This window comes from Leishmania donovani, chromosome 32, assembly GCF_000227135.1.
Source record: "Leishmania donovani BPK282A1 complete genome, chromosome 32".
NCBI classification, from domain to species: Eukaryota; Euglenozoa; class Kinetoplastea; order Trypanosomatida; family Trypanosomatidae; genus Leishmania; species Leishmania donovani.
The window spans coordinates 1,300,031-1,320,094 of record NC_018259.1 but is presented as its reverse complement, the minus strand read 5'-3'; the positions used below and the strand labels follow the sequence as shown (position 1 = coordinate 1,320,094).

Genomic DNA, 20,064 nt, shown 5'->3' with positions numbered 1-20,064 from the left:
CCTTCCGTCGTGTGTGTGTGTGTGTGTGTGTGTGTGTGTGTGGTGGTGGTGATGGGGATGTGAGAGAGGAGAAGCGCGCCGGCGAGGCAGGTGGGTTAGCGATGTCATGCACGGGTGCGGTGGATCACAGCTCAATAAGCATGCACACCACACACGCGCACGCAGGGACCATCAACCAAGGAGACGCGAACCAACGAAAAAAAAAATAAGAAAGAGAGCAAAAGTGAAACATTAAAGGGTAACAAGACAGCGGGGAGGGGACGGAGGCGGAGGGCGGCGAAGTTGTCTGCACGCGGTTTGCCACAGTGGAGACGCGCTGCTGCCCCTTTCGGGCACGCGAGCTGGCAGCGGAGGCGATGGGCGTGCTTGCACGTGGGCGCAACAAAGACGCCTACAGCTTCGAATAGGTACGATTCATGTTGCTCTGGCGCTCCTCCAGCGCTTTCTCCGTGTTCAGCAGCAACTTGAAGTAGCGCGTCGTCCGCACCTTCAGCTCCAGGGTCGCGTCCTCGTCAAGGCACAGCACCGCGGCGGGGTGCATCTGTAGCATCGTTGCAGTGCACATGTGTGTGATCCCGCCCTCCACGCACCGCGCAACCGCGAGAGCCTTGCTGGCACCAGTGGCAATCATCAGCACAACCTTGGCCTCCATGATCGTGCGCAGCCCAACCGTTAGCGCCATCGTCGGCACGCGCGAGACGTCGTTGCCAAAGAACCGCGCGTTGCTCTCCATCGTCTCCGCATTCAGGCTCTTGACGCGCGTGCGGCTGTAGAGGCTGCTCCCAGGCTCGTTGAACGCAAGGTGTCCGTCCGTCCCGATCCCGGCGAGGAACAGGTGGATGCCGCCAACAGCCCGGATCTTCTCCTCGTACTGGCGGCACTCCTCGATCAGATCCGGCGCGTTCCCGTTCAGGATGTGCCGGTTCTGCTCGGGGATGTCTACGTAATCAAAGAAGTTGTGCTTCATGAAGTAGTGGTAGCTCTCCGGGTGATCCGCTGGCAGCCCCACGTACTCATCCATGTTGAACGTGATCACGTTCTTGAACGAAACGCGGCCCTCGCGGTACGCAACGATCAGTTTCTGGTACGTGCGCATCGGCGTTTCGCCCGTCGGAAGCCCAAGCACAAACGGCCGGTCTGCCGTCGGCTTGAAATCGTTGATGGACTTGATCACGTAATTAGACGTGTAGTCCGCCACCTTGTCGGCCGTCTCGGAGATCACGATCCGCATGGTCGATAAAAGTATGTGAAGTGGGGGTGGTGTACTGGTTACCAGGAAAGGGAGGGAACAAGAGACTCAGTTCAGGGGCAGGTGGCAATCGCAGACGAAAACCTGAAGCGCGTGCGCTTGTGCGCGTGATGTTTTTTTTTTTCGCAGGAGGAAGCAGGATGAGGGCAGAAAAAGAGGAAAGCACAGTCGAGGAGGTACGCTGCACGCACTCAGGAACCTACAGTGTTAATCTACTTGATTCCAGGGTAGCCTACACCTGGAGAGATTTGCCTGTGCACTCCGGGGGCAGCAGGCAGCGGGGTGGGACGGAGATGCAGTGGCTCACGCAGAGGAAGCAGCTCCTTCGCGCGTTCGCAGAAGAGATCATTCTATAGGTGTTGTCGATCATCACCACATCAGCATGCACCGCCTTTGTTCACACCTGTGCTCGCGTGTTCTCGTCTTGTTTTCCGTTCTCTTAATGACTGCAGCACCAGGTTCCAAAGATGCACAGTCCGAGATGCCAAGCACCACTCAAGCATACATACGCAACCAAACACAAGACGGCCCCCATGAGAGGCGCGTACACACACACACGAACGCAAGCACCGAAGAGGACAAGAGAAAACGAAAAAAAAGCGAAGGAGACGAAGGAAGAAGGCGCTACAAACAGAGAAACTCGAGTACTTACATGAGATATGAGTGAAAGGGAGACAAGAAAGGAAAGCGAAAAGGGAAAAGAAAAATGGGTCGAAGCTGCACCTACGCGCACACACACAACCGCGAAGAGATTTACGAAGACAGTCATGGCAAGAAAGCACAAAGAAGAGGCGACATCGACAGCTAGACAAGAGGAGGATATCTACATACAGCTTAGCGCGCCCAAAGACATGCTCGTCACACACAGACACACACACACACGCACCTACAGACATACACGCGTGCAGATGCATGTGCGCAGCAAAATATGGAAGCACGCAACGACACGAAAAGGGAAAAAAAAAACAGAGTGAGACACCCGAGTGCGAATGCAAATTTCAAAGCAAAGAAGAGAGCCAAGAGGCAGAGATCGCTGAGGTGCGCGCAGAAAGTCGGCAAAGACACGCACACATCGGCGGCGGTCGGCAGGCGGGGCGGGATAAGCACATCAGTAAAGCCGTGGACCCTATTAAGACGGAGGGAAAGAGGGACAAAGAGCTGCAGCAGCGACCTTCCCACAAAGTGAAACAAAATGAAGAGAATAAAAGCATGTCGAGAGACGCCTGCTTTTGTTTTTTTTTCCGAGTCTACAGTCCGGTGCGATGTGTGCATCTGTTAGCATAGGGGGAGGGGGGATGGTGGGCGGGAGAAGGGAACGACACAAGGAAAAAGGGAGAGAGAGGGGGGGAGCAGCTGGCACGGCGGGAAAGTGTAGAGGGACGTCGTGGGGCATCGAAGCGAAAGGCACAGAAGGATGGTCATCCACGCGCACAATGAGGAAGGGGTCTCACAGAGAAGGAGAGTGAGACAGCAGCAGCGGTGGATGAGAAAGGTCGAAGAAAAAGAAGGAGAGGTGCGCGAGCATACACGCACAAAGCCGCAAGTCGCGTTGCCATTAAAGTGTCGCATGCCTCTCGCACACTGCAAAGAAATGACATCTCTCGTTGATTAGCCCTTCAACTGCAACGGATACCTCTTGCCTGTTTCCTCCATTCAAAGCAGGTCGCCGCCCGACCGCCTCTCCCATCTCGTGAGACGGTGCCGCCAACCCTCCCCCCGCACACCCATAAACAACGGCGCAGGCATATACATAAAGACGTACCATACACAGGAAACGCCCTTCACACGTACATGTGCCCGGTGAAGATAAGGAGACAGAAAACGGCTGAGCTGAAAGAAGAGCCTCAAAAGACGTACATCAGCACGCCCCGCAGGAGGGGGTTGGGATAGAGGGCGAGGTGAACACTTAGCGCGTGCTGTGTTTGTCGCACAGCTCCCTCGCGAGCTGTTGCCGCCGTATGTTCGTTCGAGTGTGAGTCCGTGCATACACGTGTTCCATGCGCGTGGCGCTGATTGACGCCTTCTTGCTGCTGCTTCGTTCATGCTGTGCGTTCGAAGTTGTTCGCTCGTCGAGTTATTAAGAAGCTCTCTGCGCCATCCCAGCCGTGAGGCTTTAGGGGATGGAGAAAAGAGGGAGAGAGGGGTCAAAATCTTTGCACAACAGACGTGATCAACGAGTAAAAAAGAGACGTAAGAAGGAGAGCCCATGGGGTTCGCACCAGTACCGTCACCAAAAGCCAGCATCTTTTTCTTTGGACAGAGAGAGAAGATGGGGTGGGGGGGACGAAGCTGTCTCGTCTGTTCCACTAACCCCCCCCCACCAACACCACTTCCGCCACCACCTCTCTCCCTCCCTCCCTCTCTCCATCGCCAAAAAGCGCTGTGTTCGTGCCTCTCGCGTGCGGGTTGGAATGAGACACCAAAGCAAGCCTGGCGCGCCGGAGAGATGAAGAGAGGCGGTAGAAAGAGTCAATGGCACGCGCGCGCATACCGAATCCGTGATGAAAAAGGAGGCGAATGGAACGCGAGAAGACATCTGCACATACATACACAGAGAGGCAGACCTGCACGTGCACGGACGCGGCAGTGAAGCAGGCCTTTAGCGAGCCCTCGACAAGGAACGCGAGGACGAGAGAGCACAACGACCACCGCCACCCAAAAAAAAAAGACAAAGCGTTTCTGCACAGACTGATATAATGTGGGTGAGCGGGTGTGCGTGCGTGTGTCCGTGGTGCGGTGAGGAGAGGAGGGGAGAGGACTAGGGCATGCGCCTTCTCGGCCTCTCTGTAACTCACGCCAGCTCCGGCGACAGCGAGGCAGGAAGGTAATGAAAAAGAGAAACACTCCAGAAACCCAAAAAGAGAAGAAAGGGAAGAGCAGCGCACAAGATAGACTGTGGTAGCGGCGGTGTTGCGTTGTGCGTTTTGCGTCCTCGTGCGAGCTCCTCCCCCCTTCCACCCCCTCAGCAACACAAGAGAGCGCGCGCGACGCATGCGCACGCAAAGGTAAGACAGGGAAGTAAAGAGAACGAGAGTCGAAGATACCATACAAAGCAGAACAGTGAGAACAGAGCGAGGTGCGAGGAAAGAGCCAGCCAACACACGCACGCGCCTCTCCCCCTGCCCCTGGATGGCGTGGGAGAGCGAGAGAGGATGAGGCACCTGTGTATCGGAGGACAACAAAAGGAAAGCAGAAAGCAAAACAAAAAAAAAGAGAAGCCCGGGCACTACTGTGTGTCGGATTTGAAGCACAAATCTGGTCAGCTGCTGGTATAGGGAGATGCAGCTGCGGCGGCATTGAACTGGGGCGTTTTGCCATCGCCGCTGCCGCCATCCTCTTTCGCGAGTTGCGGCTGGTGCTGTATCTGTCGCGCACGTGCCAGCGAGTGACGGGGACCAATGCTGCTCGTTATGTTAGCGATGCCGCTGCCGCGGCTGTCGGCAATCTTCTTTTTGGGCCTCCGCAGGGTCTGCCGCTGCGGGGCTCCGCCCACCTCACCGTCCATCTTTGAGGCCCTCGTGAAGGGGTGGTACGGCGCGCCATACATGATGCTGGTCGCTTGATAGGAAGACGTCGTGGAGCTATCTGTGCAGCTAATGGGCCCCACAGCGCCGTTGCCAGTTCGGCCGTGTGTCGCGACGGCATTCTTCTTCTGCACTCGTCGGGTCGAGATCAGCTCGTCGCTATCGCGGTTGTTGCCGTGCACCGCGCACACAGCTATAGGACGCCGAGCGCGACTTGCGATGCACGTTTGGGTGCCGTTGCCGTCCCCCCCGACCACGGGGCTTACGGTCTCGCCTCCGTTGTTGTTGGTGTGCGAGCGTGTGTGGTGGCCGTAGCTGCTCTTGTCCGCATCGCCGGCGGACTTGGTCGGTGGCGGCAAGGAGACGTTGCGAAGTGCTGATAAAGCCATCAAGGTGGCCGTGGCGCGCTGAGAGGCACCGCCGTCAGGGTGCAGTGGTCCGTCCAGTCGCGGCTGCGACTGCTGGCGATGGCGCTGATCACTACCCTGGAGAGCATGTGTTGAGGCAGCCAACGGTTTAGATCGCCGCTCCTTGCGCAGCTGTGGGCCGGCTGCATCGGCGTTGCGGTTATGCGTAGAATCAGGCACGCTCGGGCCTGCACCAACGCCGTGCAGGTGCGGGTCGGCAGCGTGGACCCCGCGTGAGTCCGGGGACAGCAAGGGCTGCCGTTGCTGTTGACCCAAGATATAAGAGAGCGATTGCGACACCGTTGACTTCAAAGAGTTCACCACCGAGGCGAATCCCGCGCGGTAAGCTACCACGTCCGATGCGTTCCCCGGGACAGAGCGACGCGATGCGCTGCCGCTGACGGGCCCCACTGCCTGGTCGTGTAGACGGCTCGTGTCTCTCTTGTGTCTGGCGGACTTGCGCTTCTTTGTTTCGCTGGCGGCTGTGGAGACACTTGAGTTCGAGAGGCCGCGGCGTGGATTGGCGACGCTCGAGCCAGCCGGCTCGATGTTTGCCTTACCACGAGAAACGTCATCGTTCTCCGTCGAGGCTGCAGCAAGTGGGTTGCGCCTGCAGACGTGGAAAGACGATATCGAGGTCTCGGCGGAGAGTGGGGTGTGCGACTGTGGCTGCTCGGCCACTGGTGTCTGCCGTTCCTGCTGCAAGTGGCGCGGGAGGTGCAGGGACAGGGCGGGGAGGCCCTGCAGACACTCTGCCAGCGGGGCGCCGTGGGTAGCGGCGAGCGTCGGCGAAGAAAACGCCGTGGCCGCCGTTGCCGCGGCTTTGTCCGCTGACGCCGGCTTCAAAGGTCGGTGGCTCAGCACCGCCGTCTCGCCATCATCCTTTCCTGGTGCCGCGGTTGTCAGGAGTACCCGCATGCTGCTCTCTGCCACCCCGTGCGACGGCAACGGTGGCGACGCGTTTGTCTTTTCGCCTTCGCGCGTCGGCTCGTGAGAGCCGCCGCTGCCGAGAACTCCGTTGGGCGGAAGCGTGGCCGATGCCCGTGGATGGTCGCTGATGTGCTTGGCCGGTTCACCCTTGCTGCTGTCTATCGTCGCAGCGTACTCGGTGTCGTCGCTGATGCTTGCGCTGCTGGGTCGGTGTAGCTCGGTCTCTGCTAAACCGACGTTCCGCTTCCTATTTTTATCTCGCGTAGTTGATGGGTTGGTGATCTGCGATGTCTGCGGTGGCGGCACCGCCCCACACGAGCGGGAGAGCAGATCAGCGTTGGTAAAGCCCCCGGCCACCTCTGCTGGAGTGGCCTGTAATGGTGTCGACACCACAGCGCTCGAAGAGGCGGGCATCTGATTCAAGTAGTCCGTCAGCGCCGCAGCGACGGCCCTCTCCGAGTTACTGTTGAGGATCATCGGCAGCTGCACGGGATGCTCAGACGCCGCCTTGTGTGGAGACGTCAACGTGAACGTTGGCGCACCTGCTCCCTTGCCCTTGCCGGCGTTGGCGTCGTGCGCGGCGGGCTTGAGCGCCGTCTTCGAGATGTGTGTGTCGCTTGAGCTGTTTTTGACCGTGGGCGGTTGCTCTCCCTGCAGCTTCGGTGAAATGATCTCACTCGAGCGGCGCTCGTGTGGAGACACCACGGTGTCTGCCTTGAGGTCGCCTCCTAAGGCGACTGCCTGATCCGGCGCACGCCGCTGTGTCGAAGGCGCCGACGTCGTAGGAGTGGACCGCAGCTGAGGCAGGCCCGTTGCAGCCCGCAGCTCGGCTTCATAGCGATCTCGGAAGCCGTCGCGCGTGAAGTAGGGGAGCTCCATGAGCTCCGTGCACGTCAGCCGCTGCGCCGGGTCTGTGTGGAGACAAGAGCTGAGGAACTCGAGCCAGTCGTTCGACTCGCGATGGTAGCGTTCCTTGAGCGTGTACAGGATGTCGGTATGCGGGAAGCTGATGCCGTTGTACAGCGGGTTGTGCATGAAGATGAAAACGAGGCGCTGCGGCACTGGCCCGCAGGTCTGCATAATCAGGCATAGCTGGTCTAGGTCCGACTCGCCGGGGAAGAGTGGCTGCCCATCGGAGAGCTCCGCAAACATGCACCCTAGCGCCCACACGTCCACCGGCTTGCCGTAGGCCACGTCTCCGACGAGCAACTCTGGCGCCCTGTACCAGCGCGTTGCCACGTAGTCTGTGTACTTGCCTTTGGCCGACGTCTGTCGAGCAAAGCCAAAGTCGCAGAGCTTCAGCAGTCCTGATTCGTCGATGAGCACATTTTCCGGCTTCACGTCGCGGTGTATGACGTTGTGATTGTGGCAGAACTCGATACCACGCAGCAGTTGGTAGGTGTAGCGGCGCAGTTCGCGGCGGTGGAGACCGCGCGTGGTGCTCTCCAGAAGCTGCAGGATCGTTTGATCAATGAACTCAAACACGAGGTAGAGCTTACCCTCCCTGCGGAAGACGTCCTCTAAGCGGATCACGTTGGGGTGCTGCAGCAGCTGCAGCATGCGCACTTCGCGGGAGGAGGTCTTGCGGACGTGCTCATCCTGCTCTGTCTGCTTAAAGCGCTTGATGGCGACCAGCTTCCCCGTTACGCGGCTTCGGGCCTTGACAACCACGCCGTAGGTGCCCTCGCCGAGGATGCCGAGTATCTCGTAGGCCTCCATCGACTTCAAGGCTCAGCTTGTACAGCGATGTGGAGGCTTCGGCTCGTGGGTAGCAAGACGAAAAGAAAATAGCACTTACATGGGAGGCAAGAAGAAGAAAGACGCACGTGCACACGCGTGTGCACGGGAACCAAAGGTATTGAGAGGAGTGCGGCAGCCAACCATGTACACGCACATACCGCCACCAACACTAAGCCAAATACAGAAAAGACTTCAACAGAAGAAATGATGAGAAGGGGGGAGGGACAACGTTCCAGTCGACTGCAGCACCGTTTTTGTTTGTTTTCTCAGTTTCCGCGGATGCTCTTTGTTTTTCGTTCTTTTTTTTTGGCCGGGAGGGGAGGGAGGAGGGCGCGGCTCCTCTCTTGAAGCGCGGGCCCAAACGCACTAAAGCACAACGGCCCAGAGGAGGGCAAAACACGCAACGACGCAGCCGCTGAGCCCTCCCCCGCAATCTTCGCGCGCGTGTGTGTGTGTGTGTCCCTTTTTTTTTGTACTCTTGGTCTTCTCTATGGTCCTCGTTCCTCTCCAGAGCAGAAGACACACATACGCGGATCACCGTCGTGCTCAACAGCAGATAAGCGGCCGTGGAGGCGCTGTGTGTGTGTCCGAGTCTTTCAGTGCCCCTTCTCTCTCGAGTGTATACAACGTTAGCGGAGAAAAGGGGGCGAGACGGGGAGATTGCAGAGAGGCGACGTGGGCGGAGAGGAGCAAGCAAGCGGCTAACAAGACCCACAAGCACGCTCACACAGGCACCCGCGGCGCTGGAGAAAGAAATCTAAAGCAAAAATATGCAGTTCCAGATTCCCTGCGTTAGTGTGTTCCAGCTCGAAATAATGAAGAAGGGAGAAGAAAGAAAATAACGAGTCGCTCACCCGGACCGCAAGACGTCGTCCTCCCGGCTGGGCAAGAGTTGCCGGGACGTGAGGGTAGAAGACAATCGCAGAGGACGGGCAGAGGTGACACAAGCTGTAGGCGCAGACCACACGCAAGCATGTGCTGTACACAGAAAAAGCTGAAAAGGAGGAAGATAAGAGAAGCGGGGCAGCGGCTCAACTCCCACTCGACAAATAAAGGCAGAACAACAACAAGCAAAAAAAAAGAAAAGGAAGCGCCTGCCTGTGTCAAGGAGCGCGAAAAGGACGAAGGAAGGAAGGCTTCAAGAGGAGGAAGAGGAGAATAGGGAGGAGATGCGGCTCAGGGGATAGAGAAAGAGAAGGAAAAGGAAAACACAACCTCACGCCAGCGTTTACGGTGCTGCTTTCTCGCCGCCCTTCTTTTCGCTTGTATGTGTTTTTGTGTGACTGTGCGTCGTCCCTCTCCGTGATTATAGACGGCTCGCTGATGTCGTGGAGAAAGTTCGAGAAGCGAGAAGGGAGGTACCGTCGGAGTGAGGACGGGCAGCAGACTCGACAAACCCGAAAAAAAAAAAAAGATAGTAAACTTCCGTCTGGCGGCACTAACACAATTACACACCGACAAACGCATAGTCGGGACTATCACACACGGCGCCGCGCCAACGCAGATTGTGTGCCGCTGTAGGTGCGCGGGGGGGGGGGGGTATGTGGTTCCGTGTGTCCGCTGTGTGTGTGTGTGTATGTGTGTTTGCCCAGCAATCCGCCCGAATCTTTTGGCACTGCGGTGATGCCCACAACGCACGAGATGTATGCAGGGGGACGCACATGGAAGTGCACACGCGATTGTGTGCGTTCAATGGCAGATAAAAAGAAAACGGGAAGCAGTTCAAGGATGGGAGAAGTGCAGAGACGACAGAGCATGCTGCGTGCCGAGGGAAAGGAGACAGGATCACTCCACCGAAGGAAAGCCGCACCGAAAGCGGAGAAGAGGCAGACGAGGTGGAGAAAGACGGCACACACAAACATATAAGTACACGTATATGCACATATGAGCAATGGAGGTCGGGATGCGTGTGAGAGGCACATGGACCTCACGAGATCGCACCAGGCTGCACACACGCCCGCTCTCGCACATTTCTGTTCTATGGTTCCAGTATGCTCCTGTCAGCGGTTTTCGAGTCTTCTGTGCGCGAGCTCTTCTCGCCTTACTCAAGGTTCCACGCTCGCGCCGGCATGCAAACCAAGTAGTATTAGGGTACGGTAGCAGAGAGCGTACGCAGCACGAGCGCGACAGCTTCCCGCACGGCGCGCGCGTTTGTGTGCAGAGGCTCCAGAAAAAGATGGGTGGGCAATGGCGGCTCCGTGGCGCAGCCGCCACGGTGCACGCAAGCGTCGTCGTTCGCGCCGGATTGTGAAGTGGAGGAGGAGAGCCGGCGGTCAGAGGCAAACCACTGCATAGCGCGCTCGTGTAGCGTTGGCGCGCCAAGGCACGCGTCGAAAGCAGTGCCGTTCGCCGCTTCCGAGAGCATCACGTCCACGTTTTCGTGGTAGGCGTGCAGCACAGGTTGGCCGGGTACCGTCGAAGATGACTCGACAGCAGCGCGGAGGGCCTCGACCCACAATCGCCGTCGGGCATGCGGTCCACGAGGAGGCGGAGAGGTTCGGGCACTGCACAGTGGAGACAATGCAAGTCCCGATGCGGCGCTCCTCTCAATCAGCGGCTCCGCTAGTCGAGTCACCATCGCTGCACACGACTCGCACAGGATTGCCAGCACGAAGCGTATTGTGGCGTGGTCCTGCGGAGCAACGCCGATGCCCCAGGAAACGGCTTCAGGGGATGCGAAAGGTCTCGAACCCGCGACGCCCACACCTGCGAGCGTCGCCGCGGCATCGGCACAGGCCGGCGACAGCGAGAGCCGCCGCATTAACCACCGTGCCTGTCTCGCCAGAGACACGAAGAAAGCGCCGCCGCCGCGAACGGCACCGGGAATACTTGTACGGGCAGTGCGAGTTGTGTCTCGCATAGAAGTCGATATATCGGTCTCACTTGTACAAGGGCTCGGTAGCGCCTCCAGCAGTGCCAAGGCCGCCTTGCGTAGCAGTCCCCCGTACAGCATGGTCTGCTGCTGAATCGGAGCCAAGAGAAGAAGAGAAGGTAGCAGCGGCTGCCACAGCTCTGACTCGTCAACCGCAGCGTTCCAGGCGTCCGCGTCGGCGCCGCATCTTGCTCGGGGATCCGCACCCCGCTCACCAGTTTGTGTGCGGAAGCGATCATCTGCATCGGTCAAAGAAGGTGTGACTATAGGGTGCAGCGCCGCAATGAACACACGGCCGTCGTACAGCCGAGACTCGCCCCCTTCTTCCGAGGCAACCACTGCAGCGCACCTCACCGCGAACTTCTCTGCAGAGCATGGGGAGTGTTGCGACTGCAGCAAGAGGGCAGAAATATGGCACAGCTCTATCACGTCGAGCACCCCGCAGTGAGCAACCTCACAGATGCCGCTAGGTCGACTCGAGCCGCATGCTTCGTCGAAGCTGCACGGATGGCGCAGCACATCGCAGCACAACACTACCGGGGGGAGCGGCAGAGAAGAGGGCGCCGAGGGTACAACACGATCAGCGCTGGTCGTCTCCGAAGCCCTGCTCCTCGCTTGAAGCCTCGAGAAGCCGCTCAGGGAGACCTGGTCCACAACGTACACGGCAATCGGCGGCTCACGCTGGCACGCCGCGTCCAGCAGCGAAACCGCAGCAGCTCTCGTGACGGCGTCGGCGGCGTCTTCAAAGAACAACAAGGTACCGTCGTCTGCTGCAGCTTCCCTCAGCGCCCCTCGAACCTCGCAGAGTCGCTGGTGCAGCTGAGGAAGGTGGCGGTAGCCGAACACCTTCACAAAGGTGGGCAGTCTCTCCGGGGTGACAACCACACGCACGTCGTGGAGGAGTGCGTAGACAAACAGCCGTATTGCAGCAAGCCAGAGGCATTGATCAAGGTTGCGGGCCGACGTGACCGCTTGCGCGAAGGGCCCCCTACGGATGACATGCGCCGTCAGCATAGATACCACTCGATCCTCTGTGGGGGAGCGATCCGCACAAAGGGAGGGCGATGGCAGCGAGGTGACAGCCGTTCTCTGTCCAAGCGCAACTGCGCCCGGGCGCGCCACAGTCCGTTTGCCTGCTCCACGGGCCTCCCATAATGCAAAGTCGTCGTCCATCTCGTTGTCGTCATCTTCACAGCCTTCGTCGCCGTCACACGCTTCGCCCCTCTGTGCATCAAATGAGGCGTGGAGCGTGCGCTGGCTGGCCAACGTCTCTGGCGATGGCAGCCAGCCGCCTTCTGGGTCGACGCGCAGCAGCAACACACGAAGTGGATGCCGACGCAGTACCATGCCGTCAGGCGCCACCGACGCAGGGGGTCCTTGAAGGAAGAAGCGCGAGGCAGCGCTGTCGCAGGCGAGTGGTGCGAGACAAAAGCTGTTGGGCATCAAGCAGGAGAGCGTGACGGGGCCTGCCAGGGGCGGCGGCAGCGCTGACGCCGTGCTGGAAGCGGCGCCATTCCGGTCAAAGTGCATCAACTCACATGCAAACGCCTGCTCTGGTGTGTGAACCAGCGTCTGCAGCGCGTGGTATGCGTACCCCAAGATGCTGGTCACGTCACCCCTGCGCGTCGTCAACGGATCTCCGGCGCGGTCAGGGGGAGCAAGAAAGGGCCAGCACAGATACTGGCGCAGCAGTCCGTGCAAGGTTTCCAGTACAGTGCCTTCCACCTCGGTGGACAGAACGTGCCACAGCACAGCGCTAAGAGGGACAAAGGCATCGGGCACGGCGCACGCGAAGCCGGTATTTCCGCCGCCCGCGCAGCCGCAACTCCTCGTGCGCGCTGACGATGTGGTGATGGGTGTGGAGTGGGCCGTGGAGCTACTGCCGAGCCACACGTGTGATGCGGTGCCTCGCAGCAGAGACTCAAAGTCATCGTAATCTCCAGCTGGCCGCAAGTCCACTTCCACGCATCGCTCTGTGAGGTAGTCGAGCCAGTCCACGTACACCGACTCCTCATCCTCCTGATGTAGCAGCGTAGAAGAGGTGGTGCTAACGGCGCGAGCAGCGCCGCCGCGGGGAGAGCGCCGCACACAGAGCTGCCAGCCCCCGCGAGCGCTGAGGAGGCGCAGTACGCGCAGCAAGCGTCGGCGGGCGCCGACATCGGCGCTGTCTCTTCTGCTAAGTCTCGATGGGTCGGCGAGACGTCCCGCTGCCTCTGACGTCTCATCGAAGAAGACAAACGGCCTGCGCAGCGACACTGCCCGTTGCATTGGCGGGCTGTGGTGCCAGAGAAGTGCGCTGGTGGACCGCATCGCCCTGCCAGCGTCCCACCACTCCGCGCAGTGCGACAGCATCGCTGCGTAGAGAGCGGTCTTGCGGCCCACCCCGTCCGTCGCTGCCACAACGCACGTCGGAGAAGATGGCGAGGAAGATGCACCGGTGCAGCGAAGATGAGACCCGTTTGTGCTGGTGAGGTGCAGCAACGTTTTAAGAAAAAACGCGTACCAGTCGATGGTGGAAGGGACGCGCCCCGACAGGGAGCGTGACACCTCTGCAGCCTCCTGCTCTACAGCCTCTGCTGCGCCGCCGTCGTCGGTCGCAAGCGCTGCTGGCAGCCGCGACGTCTCTGCGGTCAAAGATGCAATTAAGTGTCCTACGTGAGGTCTCGCCAACACAAATCCGTCCCCTGAGACAGCTGTGGACGCCTGCATCGTTAGAGGACGCAGCCGCAGGGACAGGCCGAATGGCACCTCGGTCAAGATCTCATTGTGCAGCCATGCAGAAAAGTGGTTGACGGACTGCAGCTGGATCCGCGGCATTTGATGAAGTAAACACGCATGCGCACATCGAGGCTGGTCTGCGTATGTGTGCGCAGGGGAGGGGATCAGACGGATAGAACTTGTGTGCGCGTGTGTACACGTGTGCTCGGGCCGGAAACACAAAAAGAAATAAAGGGACGCTACGCTGCACGCTCTCCTGTGGCGGCACACGCAGAAGACTTCAAGGGAGGGCTCAGGTGGCGCGAAGGCAAGGAGTGAGGGAAGCGCGCTTGTGCTTCAATGACTGTGTGCATGGCAAGAAAGCGGAAAACGAGGGAAGAGACGCAGCAAGGGCGAGGAGAGTGAGAAGCGCTGATATTTCAACCACAAGCCGTTGGGGACAGTGAAGAGTCGTGAGGGAGGGCGAAGAAGCGCATGCGCGCATGAATCAGTGGCCGCTGGTCCACCGGCGGTGCTCCCCCCTTTCTCTCGCGTGGCAAGAAACAGCGTGAGTGCTGAGGTCACGCAGTGAGCAGCGAGAAGGAGGAAAGCCACGCGTGATGCGTTCGCTGCACCCACCCGGGTCATTCTTCACGAAAGAGAAGGAGCATGCATGCGTGCTGACACGCTGGAGTCCGCGCGTGTGTGTGTACAGTCCGATTCGCTGCGCCCCCCCCCACCTCTTGTCGCTGCTGCTGTTCAAACGGAGACACGCGTGACCTCTTTCGCCCTCCTACCAACACATGCGCAGCGACAGAGATCGAGCCACTGCACACAGGCACGGGCAGGCGCTGAAACGATGAAAAAAGGGGGAGATGATGAAGAGAGCAGCAGCAACAGCAAGCAAAGGCGAGGAAGAGATGATGACGCACACGCAATGCACGCAAGAGCAAGAGCACAGGGCAAAGACATGCATAAAAAGAGGCTACAGAAGACAGGAGAAGGCGATAGATGCGAGGGCACCGCCGCGTGTGCGGATTAGTGCATACAAAGACTGAGAGACAGCAGACGATAGAAAAGAAAGATAAGCTTTTACGGGGACAGATAGAGGGCGGGGTCTGACAACAGAACCAGATGGTGCAGACAGACAGCGGCGCGTGCAGTCAAGGAAGCAGCCGCCTCAGAAAGCAGCTGAGTTGATGAGCTCCAGAGGCGCTTAAAAAGACGGCGAAAAAAAAAAGAAAAAGCGAAGAAGGGGAGGATAAGGAGGCAGGGGAGATTCCCCATAGCAAGCGAGGCGACGCCATGAGAGAACGAGAGAGAGAGACGTGTTGTCTGTGTTTCCTGTGCCCTTTGTGCGCCATCGCTGCATCAACGCCGTGCGCACTTTTTCTGCGGCGTGTGTTCGAAGTTTAAGCGAGGCTCTGGGATATAGAGCGAACGGTAGGTGTGGCGAGGCCGCTTCTCCTTCGCTTTAACTAGTCTGGCCATCTTTTTTTTTTTTCTTGGCTTCCTACCCCTTCAGCCGGCGAGTCCAGTCCGTCGCAGTTGCGCCACAACGCGGGCCTTGGCAAAGACACGCGCTCGAGTGTCGAGGAGATCGCTGCCGCCTCTCCAGTGGGCTTGATGAGAGCAAGAAATCCTCCTTGCTCATATGGGAGTTGCTGACGCTGCTGGAAGTGGTGGGCACGGGCGGAGTGCTCAAAGAATCCTCACTGGTGCACTGAGGAGCCTCATGGTACCGTGCGGTACCACGACTGGCGGAGGCAGCGTTGGGGCCCGGAGAGAAACAGAGACCGACGCAAACGTCAACGTAAGGGCTGACGTGCTGGGCACGTCGCGTTCACCTCCGCGGCGTCGCGCAGCAGCAGCGGCACGTGCGACAGTTCACTCGGCTGTTTAGATGGCATCGGCGGTGGTGTCACCGCCGGCGGCGTTGGTGACGGCGTCTTCTCGGGCGAGGCGTACGACTTATCCCACGCGTCTTTTCCGCTCTTGATTTCGCGCGGCAAGGGTGCCTGGCGGCTTGACGGCCGGCTCCTCCCTCGCGTGCTCACCCCGAGCCACCTCGTGCTTTTTTTTCCACATTTACTGCGTTCGTAATCGCGTTTGAACTTTCCCGCCGGGCAGCCGGGCAACGCTCACCGCGCTGCGCAGATCCGACATGCCCAGGGCGCCAAAACGCAATTCGGTTGTGTATCAAAAATGAAGGTCGGCGTCGCCACGCACATCGCCATTGAAATCCAACGTGCAGGTCGGGGGGCTGGAGGTTGCAGGTTTGCGCTGCAGGGCGGTGGCTGGGCTTCCAGCCCCTGCGCGACGGTCTCGGCCGGGGCAGCTACAGCATACTCAGGCGAAGAGAGGGGTCCAGCAGACGCGCTCTCAGTCGCTTTCACCGTGCACCGTTTCGCCAGGTCACGGTGCTGCAGCCCAGCCAAGGTGCTGGCTTGCACTGTGGGTGACCCCAAGACAACAGTCGAGTGGGTGAGCGGAAGGACATCTGCTGAATGCGCTTGCCCATTCGAGGCGGCGAAGCATAGGGCCGGCCGAGCATTCGGCCTCTCACCTTGCATCTTTCTCCGCGACGAGGAGGTAGGGGCAGTGGCAACTTCCTGCAGCGCCTCCTCAACATCAGCAAGTGCCGCCTCTAAGGCTGTCTCTGCGGGTAGTCGCAGCGCTACAGCCAGGCCTTCCGTACACAGGCGCGAGAAGCGCGGCCTGCTCATGGTGACAGGCTTGAAGCGGACAGGCACGGGCGCAGGTCCCTGCGGCTGCGGCGGGCGAGGCGTCCATAACGCCGTATCTACGCATACCAGCTCTCTCATGCATGCACCCCACCCCCACCCCCAAGGCGGCTCAGTCAACCTGCATTCACGACATGGAAACATAGAGATAAGGAGGAGATTGCGAGAGGAAAAGCGAACAACTGCGCCAGCAACGAGAAGCACGTGTATTTTGCGTGCGGTTCGCGTCGCTGACCCCTTGCCGTGTGTATTCACGTATGCGTGTCGGCCTCGCAGATGCCTGAGATTGTGAACACAGACCAGCGCAAAGGGGGGGGAGCGGAAAAAGGACGCGGTGCTGTGCAGTTTCGTTAGACCGCGGTGCGGTTGATGGAGAAGCGAGGGAAAGGCGAGGGGCGTGATGTCGGCCGTCGAGCGTGCGTTAAGGGATGGAGATTCCGCGTGTGGGTTATTGGATGGCTGCTATTCGAATGCGCTCACAAACGCAACGAGCAATCCATATACGGCAAAGAAAAGGGCGCAAGCAAGGCAAACAAAAAAGGGGGAGAGTGGGGCGAAGCGCATTCGACGGGCGCGTGGCACACGGGCATGCGCACGCGCACGACGACGAACACGAAGCGAATTAGACGGAGGAGAGGAGGAGCACTCGCGAAAGGAACGACAGGCTGGTGAGGAACAGGCCCCCACGTGGGGAGAAGACGAGGGGAGGGATGGCAGTGACAATAGGAAAAAGAGATAAAAGGAGACTGAAAAGATGGCTTTATGTGCGTGTGTGTGTACATTCGCGTCCGTGCCGGTGTATAGCGTCTGGCCAGCACACAGCATCACGGGGAGAAGAATAGGGGGCTGGTCGAATAAGGTGCAAGATCGCCAATCAGCCTAGAACGGACGCCGACCTTGGGAACAGCAAACCCTCTCTCTCGTCTTTGGACTGCTCACGGTTGCCTCGCTGCGCGACGTGCTCGCACAGAGCTTGAACAGAAAGCAATGGAGAGCTCCAGAGCGACGCGGAGCGAACAAGCTGCGAAGGCGGGTGCGTGAGCGAATGAGTGTAGGGAGAGAGAGGAAAAGAGGGTGCGCTGCTGAAGATTTAAAGCAGCCAGTGCGCCAGCAGCACGCGCATGCGCACGATACGCGAATGCGCAGAAGACGTTCGCCTCTTAAATGAGGTGTATGTGCGGCTGCGAGTATTGGGAGAGCTGCGAGAGCTACGAGAGCAGAAGGTGGAGAGATGCCCAGCGTGTGCATACAACGTTTCGCTTTTCTCGCAGATGATACTTTTATTGTTCGCGTTTTGATGTCGGCTGTGCACGTGCGCGTGTGAGTGCAAAAGGGAGCGAGAGGAGCAAGAAAGAGGACACAGCAGGAGAGAAGATGGGAAAACAACGGAGGTGCACGAGCGGTGAGGGTGGCCGCAGTCAAAAATAGAGCAGCACATATGTGAGGAGGATCGCACAGTTGTGAAGACGAGTGATGCAATCAGAAAAGGCCTATCGACTGCCTCGCAACTCGCGGATCAGTTAGCCCTCCTTGCCGCCATGAGGTCGATGCCATGAAAAAGAGAGCGTAGAGGAGAGGCTCACTCCTTCGACTTCACGCGCAGACGCTCGTACGCCTTGCGGCACTTCGGCCCTCTCCCTCGCCCTTCGCGTGTCCACACACACACACACACATACGCCCTCCCACGACAGCGGCGAAGGTGCAAGCGGCACGTTGTAGTGAAGAGAGGGCGCAAAGAAAGGCAGAGGCGGCAGCGGCTGGCGAAACACTGTGAGAGAGTGGAACGGCAAGGGCATGATGTTGCGTGCGGAAGTAGCATGCAACTCGGCTTTCGGCTCAGCAGGTTGGGTTTGTTTCGTCCGTCTCGTTGCTGTGGGTGTTTTGTCGCGTCAGGTGGGCCTTGACAAGGGACGCGATAGCCCTTTCCCTACCGTGCCTACTCCCCCATCGCCGTATCCTTGTGTTCTCCATCGGAGGCTGAAGACGGAGGCAAGAGGTGCAGGGAGCTGGCAAGAGATGGTCGGTGTGGCGGAGATGGAGAACGCGATCATGCAGGAAAGTCTAGAGAAAGGCGGCGAAAGACCGACGCGCACACACATACCCGCATACTAGCACACATGCACCACGCTTAACACACCTGGCGGGTCCCACCGCAGGGGTGTCAAAGTCGCTATGCGTTCTCCTCCCAACGCCGCTACCGCCACGCAAGAGAGAGTGTCATCACAACGCGCACAGAGCAATCGAGGGGGCGCCGCTTCCTCTACATCGACAGACGCATGTACACATACGCATGCACACCGAATCGTCTAAGCATGGCATGCAAAAACCAACGGCCCGCAGACGCGTACCCAAAAAACAGTCTGCAGCGTGCTGCGCGGCAGCTGATGCATCAGCAGTGCCACCAACTCCACACAGCCGCGCCTTTGTCTGCTCTTTGTTTTGGGGAGGGGGGAGAGGAGAAACTTAGCAGCGGTACCGCCGACAAGCGCCGCACACGCCCCTCTGTCCTTTTTAACCTTTCCCAGCAGCGCCTCACTTGGCCTTGCTGGCGTTGGCGGCGTTGCTGCTCTTCTTGCGGTACTGCTCCAGCTCCTCATCCTTCTGCTTGCGCAAGGCGTCGATCACCGGATCGCCGAAGCCGCCCTCCGCTGTGTCGTACAGGCGGCGGATGAAAGGATCGTCCACTACCTTGTCCTCCTCGTTCAGCTTCTTTGGCGGAAACGCCTCGTCAAAGGGCGCCTTCCAGCGATCCAGTTCCGCGTCGCCGGTACTGACGCTGCCGCCGAGCCGACTCACATCGGGGTCGCCAATGTCCAAGAAACTGTCGCGGTCGACCGTCAGCAACACGGCACTCCGCTCCGGATCTGTCTGCAAGTACTTGGGGTCGAACGGGGCTTGAAAGAGAGTGAAGTTCATCAGCGCGCGCCATCGCACGCTCTCCTGCTCGCTGGTGAAGACGACGTGGGCGCCGTACAGGTGGGCGAGGTAGCGCATGCTACGGCACAAGAGTTTCAATTGCTGCATGTCGCCACGGAACGCGTCGATCTTGTTGACGACAAGCACCGTCGGAATCCCGCTGAGTCGCATGCGCTTCAGATCTGGATGGTCGAGCCCGATAGCCTTCTGCGCACGGGTCAGGATTTTCGCTGGCGTGGTCGACCCCTTCGCCTTCATGCGCTGCGAAATATCGCTGACGCGCTGGTCGAGCCGGCGCAACCAGTACGTGGCTGTCTCCCATGCCACCGGCAGCCCTTCTTCACTCGCGTCCACCACCACCGCCGCCGCCACGGCGTGCACGTTCTCCGGCGTCAACACAATGTCCAGCAGCTGCGAGAACTGCGTCCCTTGCGCGATCTCCCAGAAATGTGCCACGGGCGCCACGTTGCGCTCCGATCGGCGGGCGAAGCTGTAGTCCAGCGCCGTCGTCGCCTTTACCCTCTTAGGGCCAGATCCACTCGAGCTGCTCTGAAAAGAGGTATAGATGCGGTGGAGAAGAGTCGTCTTGCCGCTGCCAGAGGCTCCGACCATGACCAGGCTCGTCTCCGTCTGCTCGACGTTAGCGTCCTTGACATTTCGCGTGATGTTCTGCCAGAGATCCTTTGTGGGATCGATGACAATGCTCGCACTGGTGCCGGTGGCGGCAGTGGTCGGGGTCTCGGAGAGCTCCTGCGACTGCCGCAGGGGCGACTCGGCGCCTTCTTCAGACGGCGTCTTTGAAGGCCTGCGCGGCGGCTGCAGATGCTCAGCGGCACCCTTCTGCCCACCGTTTCTCGAGGCCTCAGGCTTTCTATCCACCGGTGAGCCGGGCATCCCTCCTTCGGTTCTCAACTCCTGCTGTGGTGAGAGCTGTCGCGCCGACTTCACAACATAAAACACAGTAAACGCCAGGTACAAAGGAAGA

The 20,064-nt window shown here is 59.3% G+C and overlaps 4 protein-coding genes across 4 annotated transcripts; all 4 read right to left on the bottom strand.

Annotated features, from left to right (window-relative positions):
- Positions 1-391: 391 nt before the first annotated feature.
- On the bottom strand, positions 392-1,231 carry LDBPK_323460 (glucosamine-6-phosphate isomerase, putative; the record flags this gene model as incomplete). Its single annotated transcript, XM_003863709.1, has 1 exon — positions 392-1,231. The coding sequence occupies one exon, from the start codon at positions 1,229-1,231 to the stop codon at positions 392-394; it is 840 nt and encodes a 279-aa protein (XP_003863757.1).
- Positions 1,232-4,508: 3,277 nt separating this feature from the next.
- Positions 4,509-7,829, bottom strand: LDBPK_323450 (mitogen-activated protein kinase, putative; the record flags this gene model as incomplete). Its single annotated transcript, XM_003863708.1, has 1 exon — positions 4,509-7,829. One exon carries the CDS (start codon positions 7,827-7,829, stop codon positions 4,509-4,511), a length of 3,321 nt encoding a protein of 1,106 aa, XP_003863756.1.
- Positions 7,830-9,936: 2,107 nt separating this feature from the next.
- LDBPK_323440 (hypothetical protein, conserved) lies at positions 9,937-13,539 on the bottom strand (the record flags this gene model as incomplete). The annotated part of the gene is made up of 1 exon (XM_003863707.1): positions 9,937-13,539. One exon carries the CDS (start codon positions 13,537-13,539, stop codon positions 9,937-9,939), a length of 3,603 nt encoding a protein of 1,200 aa, XP_003863755.1.
- A 5,156-nt stretch (positions 13,540-18,695) lies between these two features.
- Positions 18,696-19,973, bottom strand: LDBPK_323430 (dynein light intermediate chain, putative; the record flags this gene model as incomplete). The annotated part of the gene is made up of 1 exon (XM_003863706.1): positions 18,696-19,973. The coding sequence occupies one exon, from the start codon at positions 19,971-19,973 to the stop codon at positions 18,696-18,698; it is 1,278 nt and encodes a 425-aa protein (XP_003863754.1).
- Positions 19,974-20,064: the final 91 nt, after the last annotated feature.